The sequence below is a fragment of the Zeus faber genome, assembly GCF_960531495.2.
Source record: "Zeus faber genome assembly, chromosome: 4".
NCBI lineage: Eukaryota > Metazoa > Chordata > Actinopteri > Zeiformes > Zeidae > Zeus > Zeus faber.
Window position 1 is genome coordinate 14,502,542 of NC_137191.1, and position 25,000 is coordinate 14,527,541.

Here is a 25,000-nt window from a genome sequence, read left to right on the forward strand (position 1 = left end):
CTCTCTCTGTCTCTGTCTCTCTCCCTCTCTCTCTCTCTCTCTCGCCCCCTTTCTCTCTCTCCTTCCTCCCTGCTGTCGCACATTGATATTTCTCCACTGATGGTGTCCATGGTAACAGTGGAGATAGTTTGTAGCAGGTAATGCTGATGTATGCAATGGGGTCTCTGCAGCACACTCACTGGGAGACACACACACACACACACACACACACACACACACACACACACACACACACACACACACACACACACATTTGCACTATTGGCTGACACCATGGCAACCAACGGCGAGAGAGAGACTGATGCACAGCATATTGAAGAATAGGAGATCTGATCCAAGCCTTGTCACTTATCCAGGGTTTTTACATTCACAACTTTCCCTCAAACTTGTCACCTACCTGTAAGCTGGCCATAACAGGTCACTGTTGTTTGGGTGTGTAAGAGTATGTGTGTGTGTGAATGTTTTTGTTTATGTGTGTGTGTTTATGTGATCTCTCCTATATGAAGCATTATGACACCTTCGCTAAGAGGTTAGGAGATGTCTTGTCTGTTTGCTCCATGCATAGATTACTGTTTGGCCAGACATAATCCTATTACAAAGAGGATGGTATGTGTGTGTGTGTGTGTGTGTGTGTGTGTGCATGTGTGTGTGTGTGTGTGTGTGTGTGTGTGTGTGTGTGTGTGTGTGTGTGTGTGTGTGTGTGTGTGTGTGTGAAACATATGGCTGAATGACTGAGGGGTTCACCTTGTCTATCCATCTTCTCTCTGCTCCTGACACAGTTCCTGTCTGAAGCTGGTCCTCAAGCACAAAACCTCTGATGCCGTGTGTGTGTGTGTGTGTGTGTGTGCGTGCCTGCGTGCGTGCGTGCGTGCGTGTGTGTATTTTTATCCGATTCATGGATAATGCTCGGGTTTTGGGGGGCGAGGTGTTCGGTACAGCTCGGGGTGAAAAACATGTGTGTGGGTGTGTGTGTGTGTGTGTGTGTGTGTGTGTGTGTGTGTGTGTGTGCAGGGGAGGCTGTTTCTCCCTGCGGTACTCAATTTGTATTCTAGGAAGGCGTAACATGGCGTGGTGGGAGCTGCCATTTTTTCATTCACTTCAATATCAAACCAATTAAAAATCAATGTCTCTATTGCGGCTGTGTGCAAAAATACACACGACACACACACCTTCTAATGCTCTCTTCAGCTAAACACACACCCACACACCGGCGTACAGGCAGGTTTTTTACCCCGAGCTGTGCCGAAACCACGCCCCCCCACACAACCCGAGCAGTGCCACCTGTACAATATAAAAGCATTTATGTCGGACTTTCTGACGTTTCCATCCCATTGATCACAACGATTCAGCTGCATTCTGCTGCTGGTTCAGGGGGCAGACACATTCATCATCAACTTCCTTTGTTGGAATGATGTGGCGGCACTTACCAACAAAAGTAATAAAAATAAAGAACACCTATTTTCCCCCAAAAAATTTATGATTAACTCCATTTTTGGATATGATTCTCGGAGGTTTTATGTTCCCGTATACATACTGCCTCCACACAGTAAGATTTCAGTACTTTAATCTAACTATGAAAAGGAAATCCGAGTAATGCTGAAATGGTAGTAATTTTATTTGCAAACTTTATTTTATTCTCTCTCGTTTCTTTTACTTTATTTTCTCTAATACACAACATTGCGCTTTAATGATTAAAAAGAAATGCAGTTTCTGGACTGGGTACAAGAGGAAAGTAAGATGTGTGATGGTTGTTTGCGGTGATTTTATTTTATTTTTTCATTTTATCGTTGATTTTCAAATGTATTCAAGGGGTGACCATGAATAACGTGTGTGTGTGTGTGTGTGTGTGCGTGGGTGCGTGGGTGCGTGGTTGCGTGCGTGCGTGCGTGTGTGCAGGCCCATCGCGGGGCTGGTTCCAGCGCTCCAGGGTGCTGCAGATCCAGGCCTGTGTGAGGATGTTGATGGAGTGGGCCAGCAGGTCGGGCCTGGGACACCTCGCCGACAAGTTCTTCACCAAGTTCAACAGCGCCGTGACCATACTGGCCACAGCACCGCAGCAGCTCACACAGGTAGCACACACACATGCACACACACATGCATGCAATTTATATTATGCTCTACTTTTGGTCTGAATGTTGCAACAGAGGTTTATTGTTTACTGTATTTTTTTGGGTTAGGGTTAGTGACACATCGTCAACGCTAGTTCAGGAGCATTTGGGTACATTCCGCTCATAATACTAGTACTCGTTTCTCAACTTTCGCTCTCCTTATCTCACACTTCTTGTCTTCCTCCACTGTCTCTCTTCTCCGGCTGTAGCTAAGTTGGAGGTCCTTGTCCAGCGACCACTCCTGTCTGAAGCCGGTGCAGCTGCACAGGCTTCTCACCCATTACCAACTCACAGCGGAGATCGGCCCGGTCCCAACCTGGCAACCCAGCAGCGAGGATGAGGCTTACATATACAGAACAGGTGAGGAAGTGTGTGTGTGTGTGTGTGTGTGTGTGTGTGTGTGTGTGTGTGTGTGTGTGTGTGTGTGTGTGTGTGTGTGTGTGTGTGTGTGTGTGTGTGTGTGTGTGTGTGTGTGTGTGTGTATTCATTGACATGGTTCATTTTGACTTCGACTTGACCCTTAAAAACGGAATAAAGCGGATCACTGAGATGAGATCAGGCTCCAAGTAGGCGTGCAGGGCTGTGTTTCTGTGTGTGGTTGGTCTGTAAGGGAGTTGGTGTGTGTATAGGCATCGATCTTTCTCTTCTTCCCGTTTCATTCTGTACATTTTTTTGACTGTGTACAGAATAATATAATAATATAATATAGATTTCCATTCGTTTAATTTTTTTCTATTATAGCTTTCCATTATACTTTGAAGCAATTTTTTTTTTCGGTTTATTAATAATTATTTGATTTTATTTTCGATGTGGTTATTTTGCGTTGAGTTTTGTTTTTTGGTCACAAAAAAGGAGAGACTATTATTTTTTATATACCGTATATATATATATATATATATATATTTATATTTATAAAAAAAAATTCTATTGAGTGCTGCACATGTGCTGGCACTGGTTGTTGCATGAATTTTATTCTGTTCCTTTGATCTGTCATCCGTCTATTTCTCTCTATCCGTCTCTGTCAGTGGATCTTCTGGAGAGCTTTGAGAACCACCCCCCCATCGTGCTGCCCAGCGCGGGCTTCCGCGTGGACCTGGACAGCGAGTGTGTGGAGGACAGCATCTACCGCCAGCTGCTCTACGTGCGCCACTACCTGTGGGGCCTTCGCACCAAGGCCCAGTCGCACAGCGCCGGCCCCGTCGTGCACACACAGTCCAACGGCACCAACACCGCCGACTGGCAGAACGTCCAGGTCCGTCAGGAAGAAAGCCGTGCACGCACGCACATACACACGCGCACACGCACACGCACACGCACACACACACACACACACACACGCACACGCACACGCACACACACACACACACACACCTAGATGTAATCCAGGCCATGTGCCTCAGCAGCTGTGTTCCTTTACCGGTTCCTCATAATCCCACAGATGAAAGACAAAAAACTCTACTGAAGCCAGCAGAACACACACACACACACGCACACGCGCGCACACAAACACACACACACACACACACACACACACACACACACACACACACAGAAACCTAGACATGGTTAAATCATGTTTAATCTGATTAGTCTTTAGGCTGTCTAATTAGTGGGAACGGCTGACTGGACCATAATCCCTAGTGTTACTGCACCCAAATGTACACACACACACACACACACACACACACACACACACACACACAAAAACACACACAGAGGCACTATACACAGAGGATGTCTTGTGCACTATAACTGGCATTTTCAGCTATAATTTGATTTAGAATTAATACCGCAAAGTTCATTGAATGAGGTTTTATAGAGAATAAACTGGAGTGTGCTGTTGCTCCAGTAGCCCATGTTTGCTTTTCTGGAAGACATTACATTGACAAGTTCTCCACCCGCCTCATCCAATCACAGAGGGAGTTGTTGGCTGCGAACCACAGCAGCCCCCGCTCCGGGGGTCCCAGGGATGAAGTGGTGGTGGAAACCGGGGAGGAGAGAGGACGGGACAGACCTCCCGGCCAATCACACAGCAGCCTGAGGAGGAACGGCACCGTCCACCACCCCCGGCCGGCCAATGGAGACCCGTCCTGTCTCCTCACTCCTCCCAACACCCCTCTGTACCCTGAAGGGGGCGGGCCCGGGACCAAAATAGGCCACGCCCATCAGACTAACGGCTGCGCCACCAGGACTGTGTCAGAGTGTAAAAAGACCAATGGGTTCATCACCAATGGACTGGAAGGTACAGTGAAAGGTGCTCATCATACCAGTAAATATTTAGATGTGTGTTGTATATCCGTCTACACAAAAAAAGTGAATACACATGTACTAGTACTAGTTCACTTATCATACTATAGATCTGTGATTCCCAACCTGCGGTGCTGGACCTCTACATGGGGATGCCAGAGATTTCAAATATAAATTGTAATAAGTCCATGACTATATGATCTATATGTTCCGCCCTAAAAACCATGCTCTCTCTCCCATGAAAATAGAACCAATTCAGACAAAAACAACTCACTGTCAGATATAGTATATAGATCTGTTTCATGTACATGTGGAGGTGGATTATGTACGCCTTCTTTTACATGTGTGTCATCTCAAGCCCCTTTCCCACATCCCACATGTCAACGTTCCATTGTGGGAAGACGAGCCGGTGTCAATGTTCCGTAAAAGCCGTTCCGTAACTTTCCCCACGCTCGACATTATATTATAATAAGTAAATTATGATATAATTTCCGGGAAAATGCCGGTACGGCTGTGAATGGAAGTGTGTGTGAATGGAAGCAGTGACATTGCCGGGACAAGCACTTAAAGTAGGGTTGGAGCTGAATCCATTTTGTACAAATATTAAAAGAAATTATTTGTTTTCGGGAAAAAAAAAAAAAAGGGGGAGAGGTAGGTAGAACGGGTGGAGAAAGTTCCTTCTATGGAGGCGGAGAGTGTAGGACAGGTTGAAAACGATCAGGCTGATTTATTACGGTGGGTGAGGGTTAATGCGTCCAGGGCTGCGCTCAGGTGTCAGCATGGACACTCTGACCTGTCTGCAGCTACACAGCCCCATACACAGCAAGCTGTGATGCACTGTGTGTTCTGACACCTTTCTATCATAGCAGCATTTACTTTTTCAACAATTAGTGCTACAGTAGCTCTTCTGTGGGATCGGACCAGACGGGTTAGACTTCCCCACAAGACCTGCGTTTTGGAGATGCTCTGACCCAGTCGTGTAGCCATCACAATTTGGTCCTTGTCAGAGTGGCTCAGATTCTTACGCTTGCCCATTTTTTTCTGCTTCCAACACATCAACTTCAAGAACTGACTTCACTTGCTGCCTAATACATCCCACCTCTTGACAGGTGAACATGTTGTTCACTTCACCTGTCAGTGGTTTTAATGTTGTGGCTGATCGGTGTCTGTGGGAACACACTCTATAAGGAACTTCTCGGTAAAGGAAGCCAACGTGGGAATGATTACCTGCTGCCTTTGCCAGATATTTTTTTATATCTAGCAATGTTATGGATTCCATATGGGAAAGGGGCTTTAGGCAGTACATGAAAGCAGATCTAGCACCACCACGGCATATCGCTGTGTATTTTCACCAACATCTAGGATTGCTGGGAATTATTGTTATGCTGGTCAAAAGCACCGACCAAATGGGATGTTATTTTAAATACTTTATGAAAAGCTATACAAACTTATTATGTATATACAGATACTTAAAAATACACATGTATCTGACTTTCAATCAGACTTTACTCTAACGTCTAAATAAATGATAAATGAGTTCTTCTGAACCGCAAGCACAAGTTAGATGTCATTCAAACCAGTGAAATCACCAAAATGATTCCATAGGATGGTTTGCAGATCAAAATGTGAAAGACAAATATTTTGTTAATTTGGGGTGTATTGTCGCTACAGAGTGTGTGACAGTGAGTTTGGCGTCTACGTGCCTCCGTGTTGTGTGTTGTACCTCTGTGTGCTGTGTTTTGCCACGGTGTGTGTTCGCATGACCCTATAGCGAGACCCTGTGTGTGTCTGGGTGTGTGTTTCCCTGCAGGGTGTGTTAGTGGGTGTGACTTTCCTTTCCCTGTTCCCTCCCCTGGGGCCCCTCCCCTTCCTGACGACTTGTGTGTGGTGTTTGTAGTGGAACTGGACAAGGGGCCATACGGACTGGGCATGGGACTCATTGACGGACTGGTGAGTGGACGCGCACGCACACACTCACGCACGCACGCCCGCACGCACACAGATCAGTGCTACTTGTACCCAACCCCAACACACTAAGCCAGTGGGTCTCAACATGGGGTACGAGGACCCCCAGTTCCAGGGGGGTCTCCAGAAAAATTATGAATAGTTTAAACGTCACCATTGATTCATTTACAAGACGTTAGCTCCATTAGCGAATGTATAGTAATGACTGTTTGATCCTAGTTTCATTGTTATCTCTCTAACTAGAGTATAGACACACACACACACACAGGCACGCACGCACACAGGTTTGGACTAAATCATATCTGACAATAAAAGATCTTGTCAGGCTGCCTAATGCAAATCAAACTGAGGGTCCTTGATATGAAAAAGGTTCAATCATTGGAATAAGCAATGCATTATCCGCCGTAGTATTCACACGTAAACCAACCCAGCTCACAATGGTGTTCTCACTATAATAATGAAAACAAAGTATTAGTAACACGTCTCACTCTCTCAGCACACTCCACTCAACGCTCCAGGGATCTACATCCGGACTCTTATCCCGGACGGGCCGGCGGCCTCCGACGGCAGACTGCGCATTGGAGACCGCATCCTGGCCGTGAATGGGACCAGTCTGATCGGAGCAGACTACCAGAGGTAACGTGTGGAGCACACGTTTGACCATCACTAGCAGAACTGTTGATACGTAGCTCAGATATCTATGACGGTGTCAGTGGTCCGTCTGCAGGTTTAACCTCACGTCTCTAGCCAATCGATGGGTTTGATTGATCAGTCCCGGTCCAGAGTGGTGCATCCATACTCTGTCTGTGCTGAGCTCATGTCCCTGCCTCCTCTCCGCTCTGTGCAGTGCAGTGGATCTGATTCGGCTCGGAGGAGGTCGGCTGCGCTTCCTGGTGGCAAAGTCTGACCTGGAGGTTTCCGAAAAGATAAGTGCCTCCTCCTGCTAAGTGCTGCGTGAAGACACACACACACACCCACACACACACACACACACACACACACCAGCAGAGACAAAAGAAGGAAAGAGAGCGAGAAGGGAATGTCTCGCCTGAAGAGTAATACTACACAAAGCCACGCAAACCTCTTAGCATCAATGAATGTGCAGTCTCACACACACACACACACACACACACACACACACACACACAAATATGATCAGCACAGAGCCAAGCAATCAACCAGGACACTCGTTTCCTGAAGAACCTGCCTCCCCTTTGTGATACGGTTTTAGCATTTTGACAGGCTGCCACCAGAGGACTTTGTGTTAGGTGGAGGTGCGCAGGGGTGGACACAGGCCAGAAGGGCCTATCTGTCTTTTGACCTTTTTGGGCCGGCTGCCCCCCTCCGCCTACTGAAGAAATGGTCCGCCCGCTCACTTTGGGCATGAAATGCCAGCGACGACTTTACGTCCCAGTCCGCCCCCGGAGGCGAGTCAAGTCTAATGCTGCATTCCATTCATCGTTTGTCATTCTGGGTTCCTACTTCCAAACTGAATGTGTTAGAGGACATTTGTTCAGGAGAACATGGACATCCCTCAGTAAGGAGGCTGTAGGCACATGCAGTGGAGCTACATGTATGTGTCTGACCCTAACCTTAGATGTAGATCAGATGCCTGATAGATGTAAATTGTATTTTGTTCAACATTCATCATGTACGCCGATGTGCTGGAGTGCTTATTTATCTCAAGCAAACGTGAGACAGGGAAATCTTGCCCGACTTGGTATTCAGACTAGAGACCGTTCGTTCCATTGCTCTTTTCCAAGACAAGAGGGCTGACATTTGGGAATCCGGGGATCAGTGGAATACAGCACAACCCCACAGAATGCAGTTCAGATGGTTTCAAGCACAGTAGTTGTTAGGGCGCTTCAGACTTTGGAGCATGTGTGCACAGTCACATTCGAAATGAGGTGTTTTTAGTAACTCTGAGAGACTTGGAGGGTAACTTCCAAAACAGTATCATTACAGACTATACCATTATGTATGGATGTTGAGCTTGAAATAAAGTGTGGATGGTAAGAGGAAGCAGAATTTTGATAAAGCAGGTCTCACATTTTACAAAATGTAATACCATACCATCACCTATATGGGAAGATCAAATTACAATCAAAACGCTCGTTTATCAATAACCTGCTTGTTCAAAATCTACCCTCAGATGCACAAGGCGAGCCCAGAGTGTAGAAAACCAGTTCAGCGTATGTGTGTGTATATCTATGTATGTATATAGATACACACACACACACACACACACACACACACACAATTTCTCTGGTTAGGTGTAAATATGAATTTTGTAAATAGTCTGTCCCATATCGTTTGAACAATTAAAAACTACTGGAAATGACTTTGGTTTATTTTTTCCAGACATTTAAAAAAAACCCACTGAAATCTACTCTTATTTCCGTGAAATGTGTCTGCAGTATTTATTGTTTCATTTTTTTGAGCAGTCCATATTTGTATTCAGAACTTCTTTCCAATTGTGCATGTCATGTTTTTCTCTGCTTATTATTTATACTGTTGAGAATGATGGCACTTCTAAAAAATAAAGACTTGGCAATTGCACTTGTTCTCTCTGATGCAGAATACACACAAAACACCAAAAACGTTGATGTCAATGAGAAATTTTAATTTGTGCTACACCATTTTTTTTTTTTTTACAAATCACAAAAGATGAACATTTAAAAATACATATTTAAACTTCCCCATTTTCAAAATGTATAGGGTTTGATGAAAGCGGGTCATAGCAAAATATTTTTTTCTCTTTTTGCAAAATAGGAAATAATAAGTTTTCAAATAGCTTTGTTGCTTAGCAGATAGAAAGAGCAGCATACAATCATTATAGAACTTTTTGTTAATTTTTCAAGCAATGTGCAACTACAATCATTAAATCTTGCGCAAATGTGATTGATTGACAGCAAAAAAAAAAAAAAAAAAAAAAAAAAAAAAGGCCTGAACAAAAGAAACATATACAGGCTAATGGCAGAATGAGAAAGAGGAGGCAGAGAAACATCTAAAGAAAAACCAAAATCAAATCAGCGTCTGAGAGAGATCTACAGAGCGCTACACGGACAAGGGGAGGGAGGGTCAACGGGGTGAGGAGAGAGATTAAGGGAAGAAAAAAAAAAAAAAAAAAGAAGGGGGGGGAACGTGAAAGAATTTGAAAACATGAACAGAGAATAAAGTTAAGAGTGGTTTGAGGAGGAAATTAATGACGAGAGGAAAAACAAACAAACAAACAAAAAAAAAAAAAAAAAATAAAACACGGACATTTTTTGTGTGTTGGTCCCGCCCGTCCCCTGATAAAACTGACACAAGCCTTGAACCGCGGCGTCGTCATGGTCACCATCGCGTCTCATCATTAACATTGTAGTGTAGCAGACAGCCAACTGGTATCTAAGTGCTGTGTTGACGTTCTAAAAATGTGAAGCCGTCTAAAGGTTAAAATAAAATGAAATTTGGGGGAAAAAAAAAAAAAAAAAAAAAGACGTTTAAGGCCTTAAGGATTATTACAATAATGCTTTTCTGAGCTAAAACAAAACAAAGGCTAGACACACAGCCCGCTCCACCTCTCCTTTTACTTCTCGTCAAACAAGGAAAAGCACAAAAACAATCAGTTTGTCTACATTAGGCTAGCTCCATTTCAATCAGTTCCCTCCAGACGCCCCTATCCACCCCCCCTCCGCACAGTGTCATGCGGCCAGACCCGACCTCCCACCGGTTTGGACTCCTTTCTGAACTTCTCCCTCGCAGAGGTCCTGTCCAAACTCGCCGCCAACCTCCCTTGTGTTTTCAAACAGGCAGAGCTGCGAGATTGTCACACGTGGCTTTTGTTTTTAATCAGACGCCTTTCACTCTCTCCTCTCATTCGCGTTCAAACTGTCGAACCCTAATTTATACTTGGCCACTGGACACTTTTGGCAGTTGCATCTCAACAAAAGTCTTTAGTAACCAGTATCTAGTTAATTAGTAAATGTAGTCAGGTATGTAACCGTGACAGGAATATCCTGCACCACATTTCAGTCTAAATTATGTTTTTTTTGTGTGTTTTCTTTTTTAATGTAATGTAAGTGTCGTGAATGTTGGGTAAAAATTAGGTTTAAGGAGGAATAAGAAAGTTGACACCTCGTCTTCCCAGCACTATACACGTGTCCTCACCAGTTCTCCAGCAAGGACAGAATTAAAACAAGAAATAAGGGTGCAACTCCAAATCCTTAAACACACCTTTCACGGCTCCACTTCATTCCCTTCCGTCGGTCAAAGGTTCAAATCAGAGGTGTTGGACGGGTGATTTCTTTGGCCTGCGAGTAGCATCGGTGCACGTGAGGACCCTCTACCGTCCCAGGACATTAAGGAGACGAAGCGCTCTATCAAGCTCAATGTCTGGTCAAAAAGCCAACGACGACCACCAAGGAGACAGCTACAAGATCCTGCGGTGTTTCTGTTTGGCTGCTCTGTCGATAGTCATGTAAGCACTTTAAAAAATATACGTTTCAACCAGGATTTCTGCTGTTTCGACGAATTTCCCTTCAGTTTCGGAAGAGGCTGCCTTGAGTGTTGGTTTGGCCGCAGTCCTATCAGATGGGTGTAAAAGGCGGAGCAGTTAAGGGGTGATAAGGACTCTCCTTTTTAGGCACCTGGTCCTGTTTTTTTTTTTTTTACTTCCTGGGGTCGTGGATTTGCGATGTCATGGAAACGATGACGGGCTGCTGGGCAGGGGTGACCTCGGGGCCCTCCTCACCCTCCATCTTTGGTTTCTTGGCCTGGGGCTCACCTTGCTGCTCGGCCAGGGCGTCGCTACTGGCACCTGGCTGCCTGCTCACCAGCACAGGGGGGGAACTGGATGCCTGAGTGGCCAACATCTGCAGAGGGCTGCTGAGAGCTGGAGAGGAGACAGGTAAAGAGGATCAGGGAGAGGGCTAGTAATATTAGGTCACATAAAACACACACACAAGCACGCACGCACACACGCGCACACACACACACACACTCTTCAGTAGGGCCGAGCTCCTTGAGTTGCTTCGGTCACCGTGTTGGTCGCTTGGCCGGCTGCTTTCGATCGCTGCGTTGGCTGTGGCTATGGTCACCCAAAGTCTGTGGGCAGTGCTTAATCAGTGAATTTGCATTTCCAAAATATGTCACGCCTTCCCTCTGCTCAAGTTTTTGCGACTGTTCAAGTACCAGAAAGCCATAAGCCATAAGCTTAATATTTAGCTTGTGTAATTTTAACATTTGCTATAAACAGCTGTAGGTTTCGCCAGAGCTTATGGCTTTCTGGTCACACAGAGCTCGGCCTTTTCTCTAACAATTAGTGTGTGATCTATGTAGGAAAACACTCAAGATCCCATATTCCAATTCTTTCAAAGACTATAATCTACTGTGAATGAGAAATTGGGAATTCTATGGACTTGATGGCGTCAGCCGAGAAGCGCTTACCATAGGCACTAGCCAGGCTGGTTGCAGTGGTAACAAAAGCAGTGGCGTGTTTCCCGTTCTGGGTGACGGGACGAACAGGAAGTTGATGAAAACCGAGGGACGTGCTTCGGCCATCGCCACACTGTCCGGCTCCTTCCACCGTCTGGATCACACGCTCCCGGCTCTGCTGGGCCTCTGATGGGTCACACAGACACATACATTGATGGAACCCCCGTCTCCTAATGTGACATGGGGGAACATGTGCGTGCGGGTGCGCGTGCGCACACACACACACACACACACACACACACACCCCCTGTCCTGTCTTGTAGGACACAGAAATATGGATCAGCTGGCGTGAACTCAATTGCATTAACCTTCCAATCAATCTCAGTGTGGAATTCATGCCAAAGTTAGGGTTTGGAATTTAATGTAAACATTAGAAAAAGCTAGAATGGGCGTCTGAGGGAAGGCCTCTGAACAACAGCACCAGGGATTTACCATCAGACCCGGTGTGGTATTGTGTCCGATGGTACAACAACATCCCGTGTGGCAGGGAGGACTCAGACCGCACCGACACTGCTGGTCAAAGTGACACCATCGGCACAAGGTTAGGGGTGTGGGTTCCTCGCTGGTGAACAGCACCTCGCCTCCACCATTTCAATGCCATTACCTGCGAGCTCACCGCTGCCCTCTGCTCCTCCCTGCTGGCCTGGAGTGGTAGAGCAGATGTACCCGTTGGGGAGGTTGGAGGCAGGCGGCATGCTGGTCACCACCCGCAGCATGGTCACAGAGGACGGCACCGAGCTCTGGAGCAGGTGGAAGGGATGGGCTTGGCCCCCGCCGCCGGGGACCAAGGCCAGGGTCTTCCCAAGGCCCGAAGGCAGGGGGGAGGCGTGGTGGGACGGTGCCATGATGACAGGTTGGGCACTGACTGGAGATCCTGGCAAGAGAGGAAATAAGTGACATATATTATGGGCTGGGTATTGGGCAGGATGTCACAATTTGTTTTTAAAACAAAGAGTTATGATTTAATTCTGTATCGATATATTGACATTTTGTACATAACAAGATCATTTTCTGTAAATGACATAACCATTCCATTACCATTACCGTTCAGTATGGAACCTTTTATAAAAAAAAATTCTAAACAAAAATACATTAAATAGATAATGGAAAAAAAAATCTATCTCAAATAAAAATACAGTGGTACCTTGATTTACGAGTGCACTAACATACGAGTTTTCCGAGTTACGAGCCGTCGTTCCGTCGATTTTTTTGTATTGATTTGCGAGCAGAAATGAGAGTTACGAGGAGCGAGCTTCAGGTGCCGTCGCTGGTGGGCTTGGTGAGCGAATGCGGCCAGCATCCTGCCTCTCACTCCACGTGGTTACCTGACCGTGGAAGCATCTCTTTCGCGTTTTGTGCTTTTTGTGCAGTTATTTTGCCCCAAAAAAATTTTTCTAACCATGGGTCCTAAGAAAGTAAGTGCTGAGAAGAAGCGGATGATGTCGATTGAATTAAAGCATGAAATCATAGAAAAACATGAGCGAGGTGTGCGTGTGATGGAATTGGCGAATTTTTTTAAGTTAAGCGAAAGCGAAGTGAAAATAAATAAATAAATAAATTGTAGCAATTAAGTTCAGCAATAAAGTGTATCAACAAACGAAAGCAACCCAAAAAAGCATGAAACGAAACAAACTCCTCCAACCTCCGCCGCCTATCTCCTCCACCCGCCACCTCCGCCAGCATCTTCCGTTAGTCCAAGTCATCTGATCTCCAAGGTAAATACACTTTATAAAACCAGTTTATTTCTTTACAATCTCTTTTATTATGTTTTATTATGTTTTTATACAATATTTGTTATTTATAACTACATTTTTCTTATTTAAAAACACATTAAAAAAAATTGGGGTGTTTTTTTGGGGGCTGGAACGGATTAATGGCATTTCAATGAATTTCAAATGGGAAAACTGATTTGCTATACGAGCAGATTGAATTACGAGCTCTGTCACGGAACGAATTGAACTCGTAAGTCCAAGTACCACTGTACAGTGCTTTTTGATTTGACCAGTGTTTCAAAGTTTTTTTAAATAAATAACTGAAATTAATACGTTTGCGACTCCAATGACACCTAGAGTAGTGGAGTATAAAATGTATGTGGAAGAGGCTTCCGACGCATACCACTGCACTTGAAAACAAAGCCCTGCTGCTTTACAGACAGCGCTAGCACTGAGACGCTGGTATACACAGAGACACCGTATTTCGAAATGTGCCATAACTCTTTGGTTACAATACTTTTTAGCCAACAATCATATTACAAACGTTTGAAAGTAAATGGGTCCATGAAACAGACTTTATTTTATATTCAAGGGACCTCAGACCTGCAGCCCCCTAGGAATTGCAGGACCCCCACATTCAGGTTATTTTTTTGTTTTGATATAGCACGTCACGTTAACAGGCTTGTCGGTGCAAAGGAATGGAAGAACGATAGCGGCCTATTTATGGTGAAAATGTCCTTAATACATTTTCATGACGATGATGTTTCTGTTATCAATAATAAAACCATGGAATGGCTATTAGTTCACACGCTGCTTTTTAAATATCTTTCTTTGGGGTCAAATTTGGCTGAATATAAAAATTATAATTAATTGCGCAAATATTTAATTAGTTATTTGAATCGTTTGACAGCCACGAGAGAGCGAGAGAGCGAGAGAGAGAGAGAGACTGTATTCCTGCTCACCCGGGGCACTCTGCGAGTACCTGTACTCAGGTACGGATGCCAGTTTGTGAGCGAGCTGCTCATGGTGGTCGTGAGGGATGGGAGAGCCCTCTCTGCTCAGACACTCGGGGGTCTGCAGCCCACTGGAGGGCGGAGACAGAAGGCCCTGGTGGGTAGGGGAGGCCGGAGCACTCCTGGACAAGAGGAAAGGGTGAATGGACAGGAAACAGAGGCAGACGGAGAAAGAAAGGAAGAAAGAAAGAAAGAAAGAAAAAAAGAGGGGGGGGATCATGTTTCATGAGGGATGGAGGCAATCACATTGACAGCCAAACATTTCTGCTCACAAGATTTCTTCTCATATTTATAACACACAAACAAACGACAAGAGATCCTGTGACGCACCTCCCCTGCCACTCGTCAAATAGAATAATGTAGAAGTCAGACTTACTTTGTTCTATCCATTCAAATGATAGCCAGGAGGAGAAGCAGAGAGATTGAAAAAGAGATTAAACAAGACAAAACAAAAGATACGGCGTGTGTGAGAGAGAGAGAGAGAGAGAGAGAATGTCCCACCTCGAAGAGAGGGGTCCGAAGGGTGTCCGGAAACATGCCACCCCCCTCTGCCGTCGTTTCCTGAAGGCCTGCTCCACCAACTTGCTCTCGGACGCCGAGTCCACGCGCCAGAAACTTCCTTTCCCAGGCTCGTCCTGGGAGCGCGCCACTTTGAGAAAGTAACGATTCAGAGACAGGTTGTGTCTGATAGAATTCTGGAGGGAAAGAGAAGATACAAGGCAATATAAATCAGATAGGTGCGGTATGTGATGAGCCAGATAACACTTGGTAGCACTTCAAAACAACAGCTGTCGTTGCAGCTGAAGAGTGGAAGTGTTTATGTAAATGTTGGTGAATTGCAATTAATGGGGGAAATCATTTCCATTCGCTGGCTCCCAGCTCAAAAAAATTGTTTGTTACGAACAAATCGTTTATGAGTTTTGCATCACTAACTATCAGTAGGCCATAATAACAAGCACGGTTCTATGTTTGTGATGTTTTCAGTGGTTAACAGCATGGTGTGGTGTAAAACGTGTGCCGTAGCCTAAAACAGGCTGGCAAACTCCGGCTTATACAACTTAAAAAGGCAGCTTACTACGTGTTAACTCATTCATTAATGTTATTTATTGCAAATGAGCGGCGGCTGGTGGTGCCTCCACTGCGTGTGGAATGAGTTCTCAATCCACATTGTTCTTCAGGAGCTGCCTTACGCTCTGCAGAGACAACACCCCACACCCTGCTCTTTTAGGAACACCTAATTCTATCTTAGCTATGACTTATTGTTCTTGTTGCTGTTGCTCTTGTTTTAAGTTGTTGTATTTACATAATGCACGTACAACACATGAGTACTTATCATATTGCACTAACATATCGAAAGGAAAAAAAATACTAATAAAAAACTTTTATTCTGAAACCCAACAGCATTTTGCACTTGTATCTGGTTGAAGTTAGAAACAGGTGCTCAGGTGCTTAAAGTCAACCCTAACCCTAACCCTGCTCCAATGGTTGATGTCTGTTTTGATTGTTTCTAGCTTCTCATGTGGACAGAAACGTTTGCTTAATAAATAAATGGAAATGTATTTATCATGAACACACACGTACACGGCTAGTTCAGACCTGTTAACATTTTAAGACGTGATTCTGTTTTCCTACCTGCCAGCCCTTGTCTGCAGTGCGGTAGTAGGGATAGTGTTTGGTGATGTGAGAGTAGATGCCACTGAGCGTAAGCTGTCTGTCCGGGGCTGAGGAGATGGCCTGGACGATCAGCTGGGCGTAGGAGTACGGAGGCTTGGACTCATCCTTGACCCACAAAAGAGGAAAAAAATTAAAAATAAAAATAAAAACACATTGCTGCATCGCAACTGGTAGTGCAATAAATCTGTCAATACTATCCATGGATGCCGTTGTTTTGAGACTAGTACTGAGGCCTCATCACCACGTACAATATATGGTTATTTAAAAAAAACAAACCTTTTTTTTTTTTTACCTAAGCTCCCCGTTACACACAGTTAAGCGCTGTTTTTTTTCTTGTTTCATTCAATTACAATAAATTAACCTACAATAAAAACAGGGTGTTATTTTTAGTATGGTTTGGAGAAATGCGGGGCGAGGGCGCACAGCGGATCAACGCTCAGCGGAGCTGAAATCGTGATGACGGGCGGCGCCGCCAACCTTTTTCTTCCTTTTAAGAAAGCTTGAACATATGGGATATTTACGGAAAAACAAAAACCGGAAGGGTTATTTTTTGTAGGTTTGTATTTGTAATGCGTGAAAGAACAATTGCGCATATGCAAATGGAGGTCATGATGTCATTGTCTGGCGAAACCTCTGTCTCACCGGTCGACAAGGATACACAGAACACCGAAACTGCCTTTAGGTGTGGACAGGAGGCCAAAACGCAGAGAAAAAACTATGTTTTTAAAAATATCCGTACACGACTTTGAAGGCCCTTTATGATTATTTTTTTTATCACATTGGTACCGGATTTAGGAATCAGTGAATTTTTCAAGGCACACAGTAACTCGACACCGGATGACGGCATTGTGTATCGAGAGCGCATACACATGTAAATACACACTTTTCCAGGCCAAACACAGATTGCTGTTCAGGTTTAGGGTTCGGTGTGGGGTTTCTTCACCTTGGGACTGTCGTCGCCGCCGGCCGCCTCCTCGCGCTGCTCGGCCGCTCCGCTCCGCTGCTTGACGATGCTCGGCCTCTGCTCGGAGACGGCCTTGGCGGCGTACTCGGCCGCCAGCTGGAGGTCGGAGGTCACGTTGCGTCCAAAGCGGTAACCCGACGACCCGGCCCCTCGTGGACTGGCCGGACAGGAGTTTGGAACACTGGAGAGAGGAAATAGAGGGGCGTGCTTATTACCACCGGGAGCAAATACATAAATATTGTTCAAAGTCATGAGCTCATTGCAGGGCTTGGATTGTCCTTGAATTTTCCTTGATAAAACACACAAAAATACCATCTTTGCCACTGATTAGCCTTCTTACAAAATAAGTTGATGTTCTTTATCAAAGTTCATTATTCAATAAGGTGAAAAAACAATTCATAGAAAAGTCTAATTATAGTTTAATAATAGTGGAATCCATGCAAATAAAAGTATGTATTTATTCCACTCAAATTATTATTTCATTATTGTTATAGTTAAATTTGAGTATGAAGAAAACAGTTTAAAGAGCTGCATAACATCTTTTGAGATAAGACCATCATAATCTATGTCTGTTTATTTTTAAGCTGTATGGAGGAGTCACAAAGCTCATACTTGTACCAAACAGTTTGATAAAGGAGTCAGTTTTCTACGTTTTATAACCTTACATCACAGCGCTTTATAAACAGTCGTTGAATGTTGTTTCTGCTCATGTGTGTACATTTCAGGCTTTTTAATTGTTGTTCCTCATCTCGTCAAAGTTAAGCTGCTGGAAAGTTAACCAAGTGTGTAAATATTTTTTTATTCGTATTTACTAGTCAGCTCATTTGGCTAGTCCCTATGAACCCAAACACTGAACAAAAACAGGAAACAGGGCGAGAAGAAGCTCCTCCCCCATCTCCTGTTTATGGAGCATCATGGCTTGTCGCTGACGGCCTGGTGGTGGATCACATGAAGACATATGGGAGACACTTGGAGATACCTCAGCTGATCAGCCACTCTTTACATTCTTTTAAATAAATGAAAACACTGTCGTTTTTTGTTTGTTTTTTTTCTTCATCATCCTATTGAAAACATATAGAACCGTGATCCAAAATGCAGAATTGTGACCAACAGCTTTGTGTGCATTGCACCGTGAATAACAGTTGGATGTACTAAGCCTCCACGCAGGTCTGGGCTGAGATTTATTTAATTTTTATCTCACTATACAGGATGTTCGAGGCGAGCGCTGTCTGTATGGGAGCTTATTCTAAAGTACACGTCTGCTATCCACACTCACACACGAACAAAAATACATGCAGGGAATTAAATATTAACCAGGCTTTATCTGTTGCTGTTGAGTGAGAACACAAGACAAAGCCGCGGGCGGACGGACACACACACACACACACACACACACACACACACACACACACACACACACACACACACACACACACACACACACACACACACACACACACACACACGCACACACGCACACACACACACAAGAATACTGGTTTGTGGGAAAGTCAGTGTATGGTTTTTGATTTGCCTGTGACAGAGAATCTTAGTCACAAGAGTGTTTGTGAAAGAGCAGCTCAAACCACACATCAAGATAATAACATCTTCATCTCCACACTTAAAATCCCTTACTATCCACTTACTATATGCACGTGATCTTACATAATCTAGGAGAATAATAAAGTGACAGGAAGAGGAAAGAAGTGGCGCTACTTGCATTGCACGTTTCCGAAAGGGTTGCTTGAAAAACATTAGGTTGATGTGTCTGTACTGAAGCAAGGCAGTACAATATTTCCTCTCATTCCACCTCAATAGTATACGAAATCAAAAGGTATTATGTTTGAAATGTTTTCTCAGCCTAAAGCATAGCACAAGTATGATAAGACAAATGTTAAATGCCATTCCTACCACCACATACTTTGCTACTTTTTTTATCTGAATGTGCAACTCACCTTTCTTACTTATTGTTAAAGATAAAGGACTGTTTACACTGCGTGTAAATTAGATTTTAATTGATATTACTCTTTATTCATCTATTACTAATCTATTACTATTACTTATCAACATTGTGAGTAGATGTGTACGTGTTGCTTATGTGTGCCATGACTACAATACTTTTTTTTTTTTACCTTCCTTGAGTGAAAAGTGTGAACAGTCCGTCCAAAAATAGGCCAAAGCAAAAGCGGTGGACAGCAGTGTCTCATACTGTGTGTTTGTGGGTGTGTTTAAAAGCTATGTCCACATGTGAGAGTGCGGTGGGAGGTGGTGGTGGAGTTTGAATAGGAAACCAGTATGGACAGAAAAAAAAAAGCCAACTGGCAAAACCTTGGGCCTTGTGGCCAATCAGAGGGCTGGAAAGCACACTCCTTCCATATAAGGCTTGTACACACAGGCTCACGTTGGAGCGCACACGTGGTGCAAGAACAAAACAAACCATCAGAGGGCAACATCAACTCTCTCATTCATGCACTTTGTACGGATAAACAGTACAAAAGCACTTAACCAAGCCATACGGCCCGGCCTTTATTATAAAGATACGAAATGTAGTGCCCACAAATAACATAACAAATATATGATATAAGAATAAATAGCTAACCCTGGTATCAAAAAAGAAACCTACTTCAACAATTTTTGGGGGTAACACTTGTGGTAAGTTTTAAATGGAAAAAAATATAGAAATTAAAAAATGAATTGATCTCTATGTGAACAATTGCATATATATATATATATATATATATATATATATATATATATATATACACACACACACACACACACACACAGTATATATATTCAATATATACACATACACACACACACGTTTCCTCCCCTGGTGCCCCTCCCCTTCCTGACGACTTGTGTGTGGTGTTTGTAGTGGAACTGGACATGGGGCTGTACGGACTGGGCATGGGACTCATTGACGGTCTGGTGAGTGGACACACGCACGCACGCACGCACGCACGCACGCACGCACACGCACACACACACACACACGTGAGTGTGTTTCGCTCTTACCTGATGGTGCCGGTGGGCGAGGGCAGCGGAGAGCCAAACGTCCTGAGATGCTCTTCATGCTGCTGCACTGTGGGAATGTTGATTTTGAGGGGGGAGATGTGAGGCAGAAGTGGACGAGGGGGAGGAGAGGGATGTTCCATCTCGCTCCGCTCCTCACCCTCCAGCAGTGATGCAAACTGGATCTTTATAACCGTACTGGGGAACCGAAAGATGCACCTGAAGGACGGCGAGAGAGAGAGAGAGAGAGAGAGAGAAGAGAAAAAAACAAAGAAAGAGGTGAGATGGTGTGAGATGAGAGTTTAAGTGGTGGAGGAATATGAGGAAGAGGAAGGCGTCGGAAAAGGGAGAGTGGCAGACGAGGGGCCGTGGTTAAACCACGGTCTGCAGGTGACGGCGCTGGCTTCTTCCCGCCGTGGCCAATCAGCCTCATTAGCGTTGATTGGTCGAACCTGGCTAGGAGAGTTTTCTTGTGTTGTTCTGTCTTGCATTGGGGAATCATGTGGTGCAGGACGCTGGAAGCCTGCAGACCAGACCGCCACTGAAGAGAAACCCCAACCCCAGCTAATCCTTTTATTTTATGTTCCCCATTTTCGCCAGTGAGCCTTTTTGTTCAGGGTTATTAATAAAGACTCATGCCATGTCGGCACCCCACTGCCAGAAAGACTCAATCTCCCTCTCTAAACCTCTACCTGTGGGTAGAGACTCCCACAAGTGGAGTCTGAACAGAGACCCAGGAGGGAAAGGGTGTCGGATGAAAGGTACACAGCGCCTGGCTGCCAGCTAGAGTGCGTCATAGGCAGTGTGAGCTGGCAATGACGCGGGTTTCCCTCTCCGCTTCCCTGGAGGTGCGGATCCGACCCAGCCCTGCACCGCTTGCAGAGACCCAAAGAGGCGCCGCCACAGCACCACCACCGTCTCCGGGAAGTAGGAGCACAACGGGGAGGAGGAGGCGCCCGAGCACACTGCGACAGACAGCCGTCCCGCTGCCTCCAACTGGGAGCCTGGGCAGGAGCACCTGCCTCGCGTCCAGCCCCAGTACCCACAGGGGCTTTGCTAGGTCCCCAGCCCATCCCTAACCCCGGAGGGGAATGTCCGCTGCACCGCCCCCAGGACCTACGCAGGATTTGGCGGTATCCCAGCCCCTCCCAGTCGCCTGGAGGGGACCAGCCATGGCTCCGCCCGGCTCACTGGTGCCGCAGGACGCCCCTGGTCTTTCCCACATTGTTCCCATCCCGCCGGGCCGGGGGAGGGCGGACGCCTGTGGTGTCGTGGGACAGTCTCCCCTTCCCGTGCTGACCCCTCTCTGTTCTCTTTAGCACCCAGCTCAAATGCCTGGCCAGGAGTGCTGGCACTGCAGTGACCCGACCACGTTCGACCGGACTACCCCCTGATGGACAGGTGGTTCGGGTCTCTAGTCCGCTGGTCCCCTACCCCATTCAGGGGGGGACCTACAACGTACCGGTAAGGGCACAAGGGGGTAGACATCGGCTTTACTGGACTCTGGCTGTTCTCAGACAATGGTCAAGCAACAGCTAGTTCGACCTGGGCCTTTGGGGGAAATTCAGTGTGCATTTGGATGGTCACACGTATCCGATGGTTAGGCTCAAAATTTGTTACAAGGGGAAAAAACATAAAGGTGAAGGCTGCAGTTAGCTCCCACCTGTCGCACTCCCTGATTTTGGGTAAGGATTGACCAGGGTTTGACACTTTAATGAGAGAGGCTGGGGTAGTGCGTTCATGGGCGGTAGGGAAATGTGAGAGTTGCATGGCCCATGGGGACACTGAGGGGGCATTAGTGGTTGCTACGGGGTCAGGAGGGGCAAAGTCCCCACTAGGGTCTCCTCCATGGATGACTTCCCGCTAGAGCAGTCATGGGACGGTACCCTACGCATGGCCTTTGACCGGGTAGTTAAAATCGATGGCGAATTGGTACGTTTACTCACCCCTATTTCTCAGTGATAGGGATAGGTTATATCGAGTGAGCTGTGACACTCAGTCAGGAGAGGAAATAACCATGTTGTTGGTTCCAAAAAGCCGCCGGGAAATGCTTTTCCAGGTGCCTCACCATAACCCGATGGCCGGTCTCTTTGGACACGATAAAACACTGCAGCGGATAATGGCCTGCTTCTATTGGCTATTTGGGCCCCCTAGTCGAGGCCCCATTCAAAAGACTCAGTATGGACCTCATCGGGCTGTTAGACCGCAGTGTCTGTGGGTATCGTTTTGTGTTGGTGCGAGTGGACTATGCAACCCGGTACCACGAGGTAGTGCCGTTGGTGTGTGCTGCAGGTACTGTTTCAGGTCATCTCCTGATTCTGACCGACTAGGGCACTTCTTTTATGTCACTTACACTTCTTGAACTTGACGAGCTTTTGGGCGTCCACTCGATTTGGACCAGCGTGTACCACCCCCAGACTGAAGGCCTGGTGGAGCGCTTCAGTAAGATGCTGAAGAACATGGTTTGTAAGTCTTTGCATGATGATAGCCATAATTAGGAAAAATGGTTGGACCCTCTGTTGTCTGCGGTGCGGGACGCGCTAGACCTAAAAACTGTGAGGAAGGGCCTAGCACCAGTAAAAACAAAGTTTAATATGCAACGGACCTGAGAGCAAAGACACAGAGAATTACCTCCGGCCCAGGAGCGTCAGCGCTGGTTATATGACAGAGGGGCTCGGTTCAGGCAATTTGCTCTGGGAGACAACTCTCCCTCCCTCAACCCGTACTTGTGGGAGTCTCTGCCCACAGGTACTTGTTTAGGGAGTGAGACGGAGTCTTTCTGGCAGTGGGGTGCGTGAGTCTTTATTAATAACTCTCGAACAAAAAGGATCGCTGGCCAAAACAGCGATCGCTGCCTAAAAGGATTATAAGTTTGGTTTCTCCTCGGTAGCGTCCAGCATCCTGCACCACACGATTTCCCACTGCAAAACAAAACAAAACATAAGAAAACTCTCCCAGACGGGTCAGACCAATCAGTGCTGGTTAGGCAGACCCGGTGGGAAGACGCCAGCGCCAGCACCTGCAGCCTGAGGCTTAACAACCCCCCCCTATTTACATGTCAAATGATTCACTTCATACACTGACTTCTCAGATATATTTTTCAGTAAAATGCACTCTTGATATTCCGTTCCATTTCCAAAATAGATTTCCAAAGTGATTTTGACAAAAATTAAATAAGAAACAACTACTGCTTATGTTGCTTTAGATTTGACTGAAAATTAGATGGACTGAAGTGAGTCCTTTTTAATACTTAAAATAAAATAAAACAGAGGTTTGAAGAAGGATCTTAAAATATAAATGGATAGTTTGAATACATTAATGAAAAAATGTTTTTCCCCCCCATATTTTCTTGACAGGCCACCTCAGAGTACATTGACTGGGTAGTATGAAACGGTGAAGTACAAGACTCCATCCAATCTCATGGAAAGTCGAGCACATCAGAGTTCAGTTTTTGTTTTTCTAGTGCGCACATGTTCAGTGATGTTGACTTGGTCCACTCTAACCACTGCTCCACCATCACAAAAGTGCCAGTTGGGAGAAGCCAGGGTCAAAACTATAGTGTCCACTGTTTCATAAAGAGCTGATGCAATACTCCGACTTTTATCATAAACACAAGAAAACGTGTAATGTTAAATTGTAGGCCTTAAGTTATCCTCTGCAAGAACACTGCACTGCGCGAACATTCCATCCAGTGGTTTAAAGTAATGATGTAAAAGTACTGTTACTTTAGTTTTTTCCGTTCTAATTAACTGGCTGGATCGATTGAACTGTTGATTTTGGATCGCTCATCTATATTTCATTAGGTCCACACCCTTGTAAATGAGTATAATGGCACCTATGCTTTATTTTTATTGTAATCATGATCTGCATGACATCTGCACAAAAAAAGGTTCAGTAGCACTTTATAAACATATTACAGGCTCTGATACATCAGGGCACTGGATATGACGGGTACTTTTACCATAAATACTTGAAGTACATTTAAGAGGAAGTACTTATATACGTTTTGTAGAGATGTCGATGTGGTACTTTCACTTTTACTAGAGTCATTTTGTGTCGGGGTATTCATACTTTTCCTTCAGTAAAAGGTCTGAGTACCTCTTCCATCACTGGTCATATCAATGGAATAGGCGATTGCTATAATATTCTGTCTGACTATTCAGTAAACTTACTTCACTATTCTTACTAAAATAACTGCTCCAAATTTCTGACAAAAATAAGTTCATTTGTAAAACATTTCCCGTCAGTACTGTACTAGTGCAATCTAGTGTTCTACCAGAACTCGACCAAAACCAAATGAGAAAAATACAACTGTCACCCTAAAATGCTGCCACTCTGCATAATTAAAAATGACCAAGGCAAGTGATTACAAAAAAAACCAAAAGGGGGGCCAGAGAATATACCAGAGTGTATGTCTTGTGTTTACTCCATGTGCTCCTGGTACCAAGATGTGTCTGTACTTCCTGATCAGAGCCTGACACTCCCCTGAACAAGATGACAGCCAACCAGAAAACACAAGGGCACGGCCCCTAGAAAAGATCCGTCTGTAGGCTGAAAAAGGGACGATTGTCGGATGATTTACACTAAACATATGAAACACGTCGTGTTTTAATACCGCTAATCCCCCATCACAACCCACAAGAAGCCACCACACACCCCAGGGCCCACTTCCACCCAAAATATTAAACTGTAACTCGGACGTGAGCTGTCAAGGTGCGTTTGTTTACATTTGACTCCGTGTTTACAAAACGGTGGTACATTGACCGAATTACCCCACAAATGTTTTACCGTCTATAAAGTTAAATAGCGCGGGACATAAAAATG

General features: G+C 45.2%; 2 protein-coding genes across 3 annotated transcripts in view; one reads left to right on the forward strand and one right to left on the reverse strand.

The window, feature by feature from the left end:
* Positions 1–7,267, forward strand: part of radil (Ras association and DIL domains) — a gene marked incomplete at both ends in the record, with an annotated part of 17,457 nt that extends 10,190 nt beyond the window's left edge. The window contains 7 exon segments of the mRNA XM_079999687.1: positions 1,897–2,069; positions 2,318–2,468; positions 3,134–3,360; positions 4,026–4,350; positions 6,166–6,305; positions 6,817–6,956; positions 7,168–7,267. Coding sequence (XP_079855813.1) covers positions 1,897–2,069; positions 2,318–2,468; positions 3,134–3,360; positions 4,026–4,350; positions 6,166–6,305; positions 6,817–6,956; positions 7,168–7,267 — 1,256 coding nt within the window.
* Positions 7,268–10,031: 2,764 nt separating this feature from the next.
* The window catches only part of foxk1 (forkhead box K1), a gene marked incomplete at its 5' end in the record, with an annotated part of 15,528 nt that continues 559 nt past the window's right edge, over positions 10,032–25,000 (reverse strand). Inside the window, 9 exons of one of the 2 annotated variants that reach the window (XM_079999754.1) lie at positions 10,032–11,196; positions 11,751–11,924; positions 12,231–12,308; positions 12,403–12,672; positions 14,473–14,645; positions 15,025–15,218; positions 16,156–16,302; positions 17,141–17,342; positions 20,180–20,395. In XM_079999754.1, the coding sequence (XP_079855880.1) occupies positions 10,973–11,196; positions 11,751–11,924; positions 12,231–12,308; positions 12,403–12,672; positions 14,473–14,645; positions 15,025–15,218; positions 16,156–16,302; positions 17,141–17,342; positions 20,180–20,395 (1,678 nt within the window). In that variant the 3' untranslated portion in view covers positions 10,032–10,972. The remainder of the gene's footprint in view (positions 11,197–11,750; positions 11,925–12,230; positions 12,309–12,402; positions 12,673–14,472; positions 14,646–15,024; positions 15,219–16,155; positions 16,303–17,140; positions 17,343–20,179; positions 20,396–25,000) is intronic. The other variant, XM_079999755.1, reaches the window with a different exon arrangement.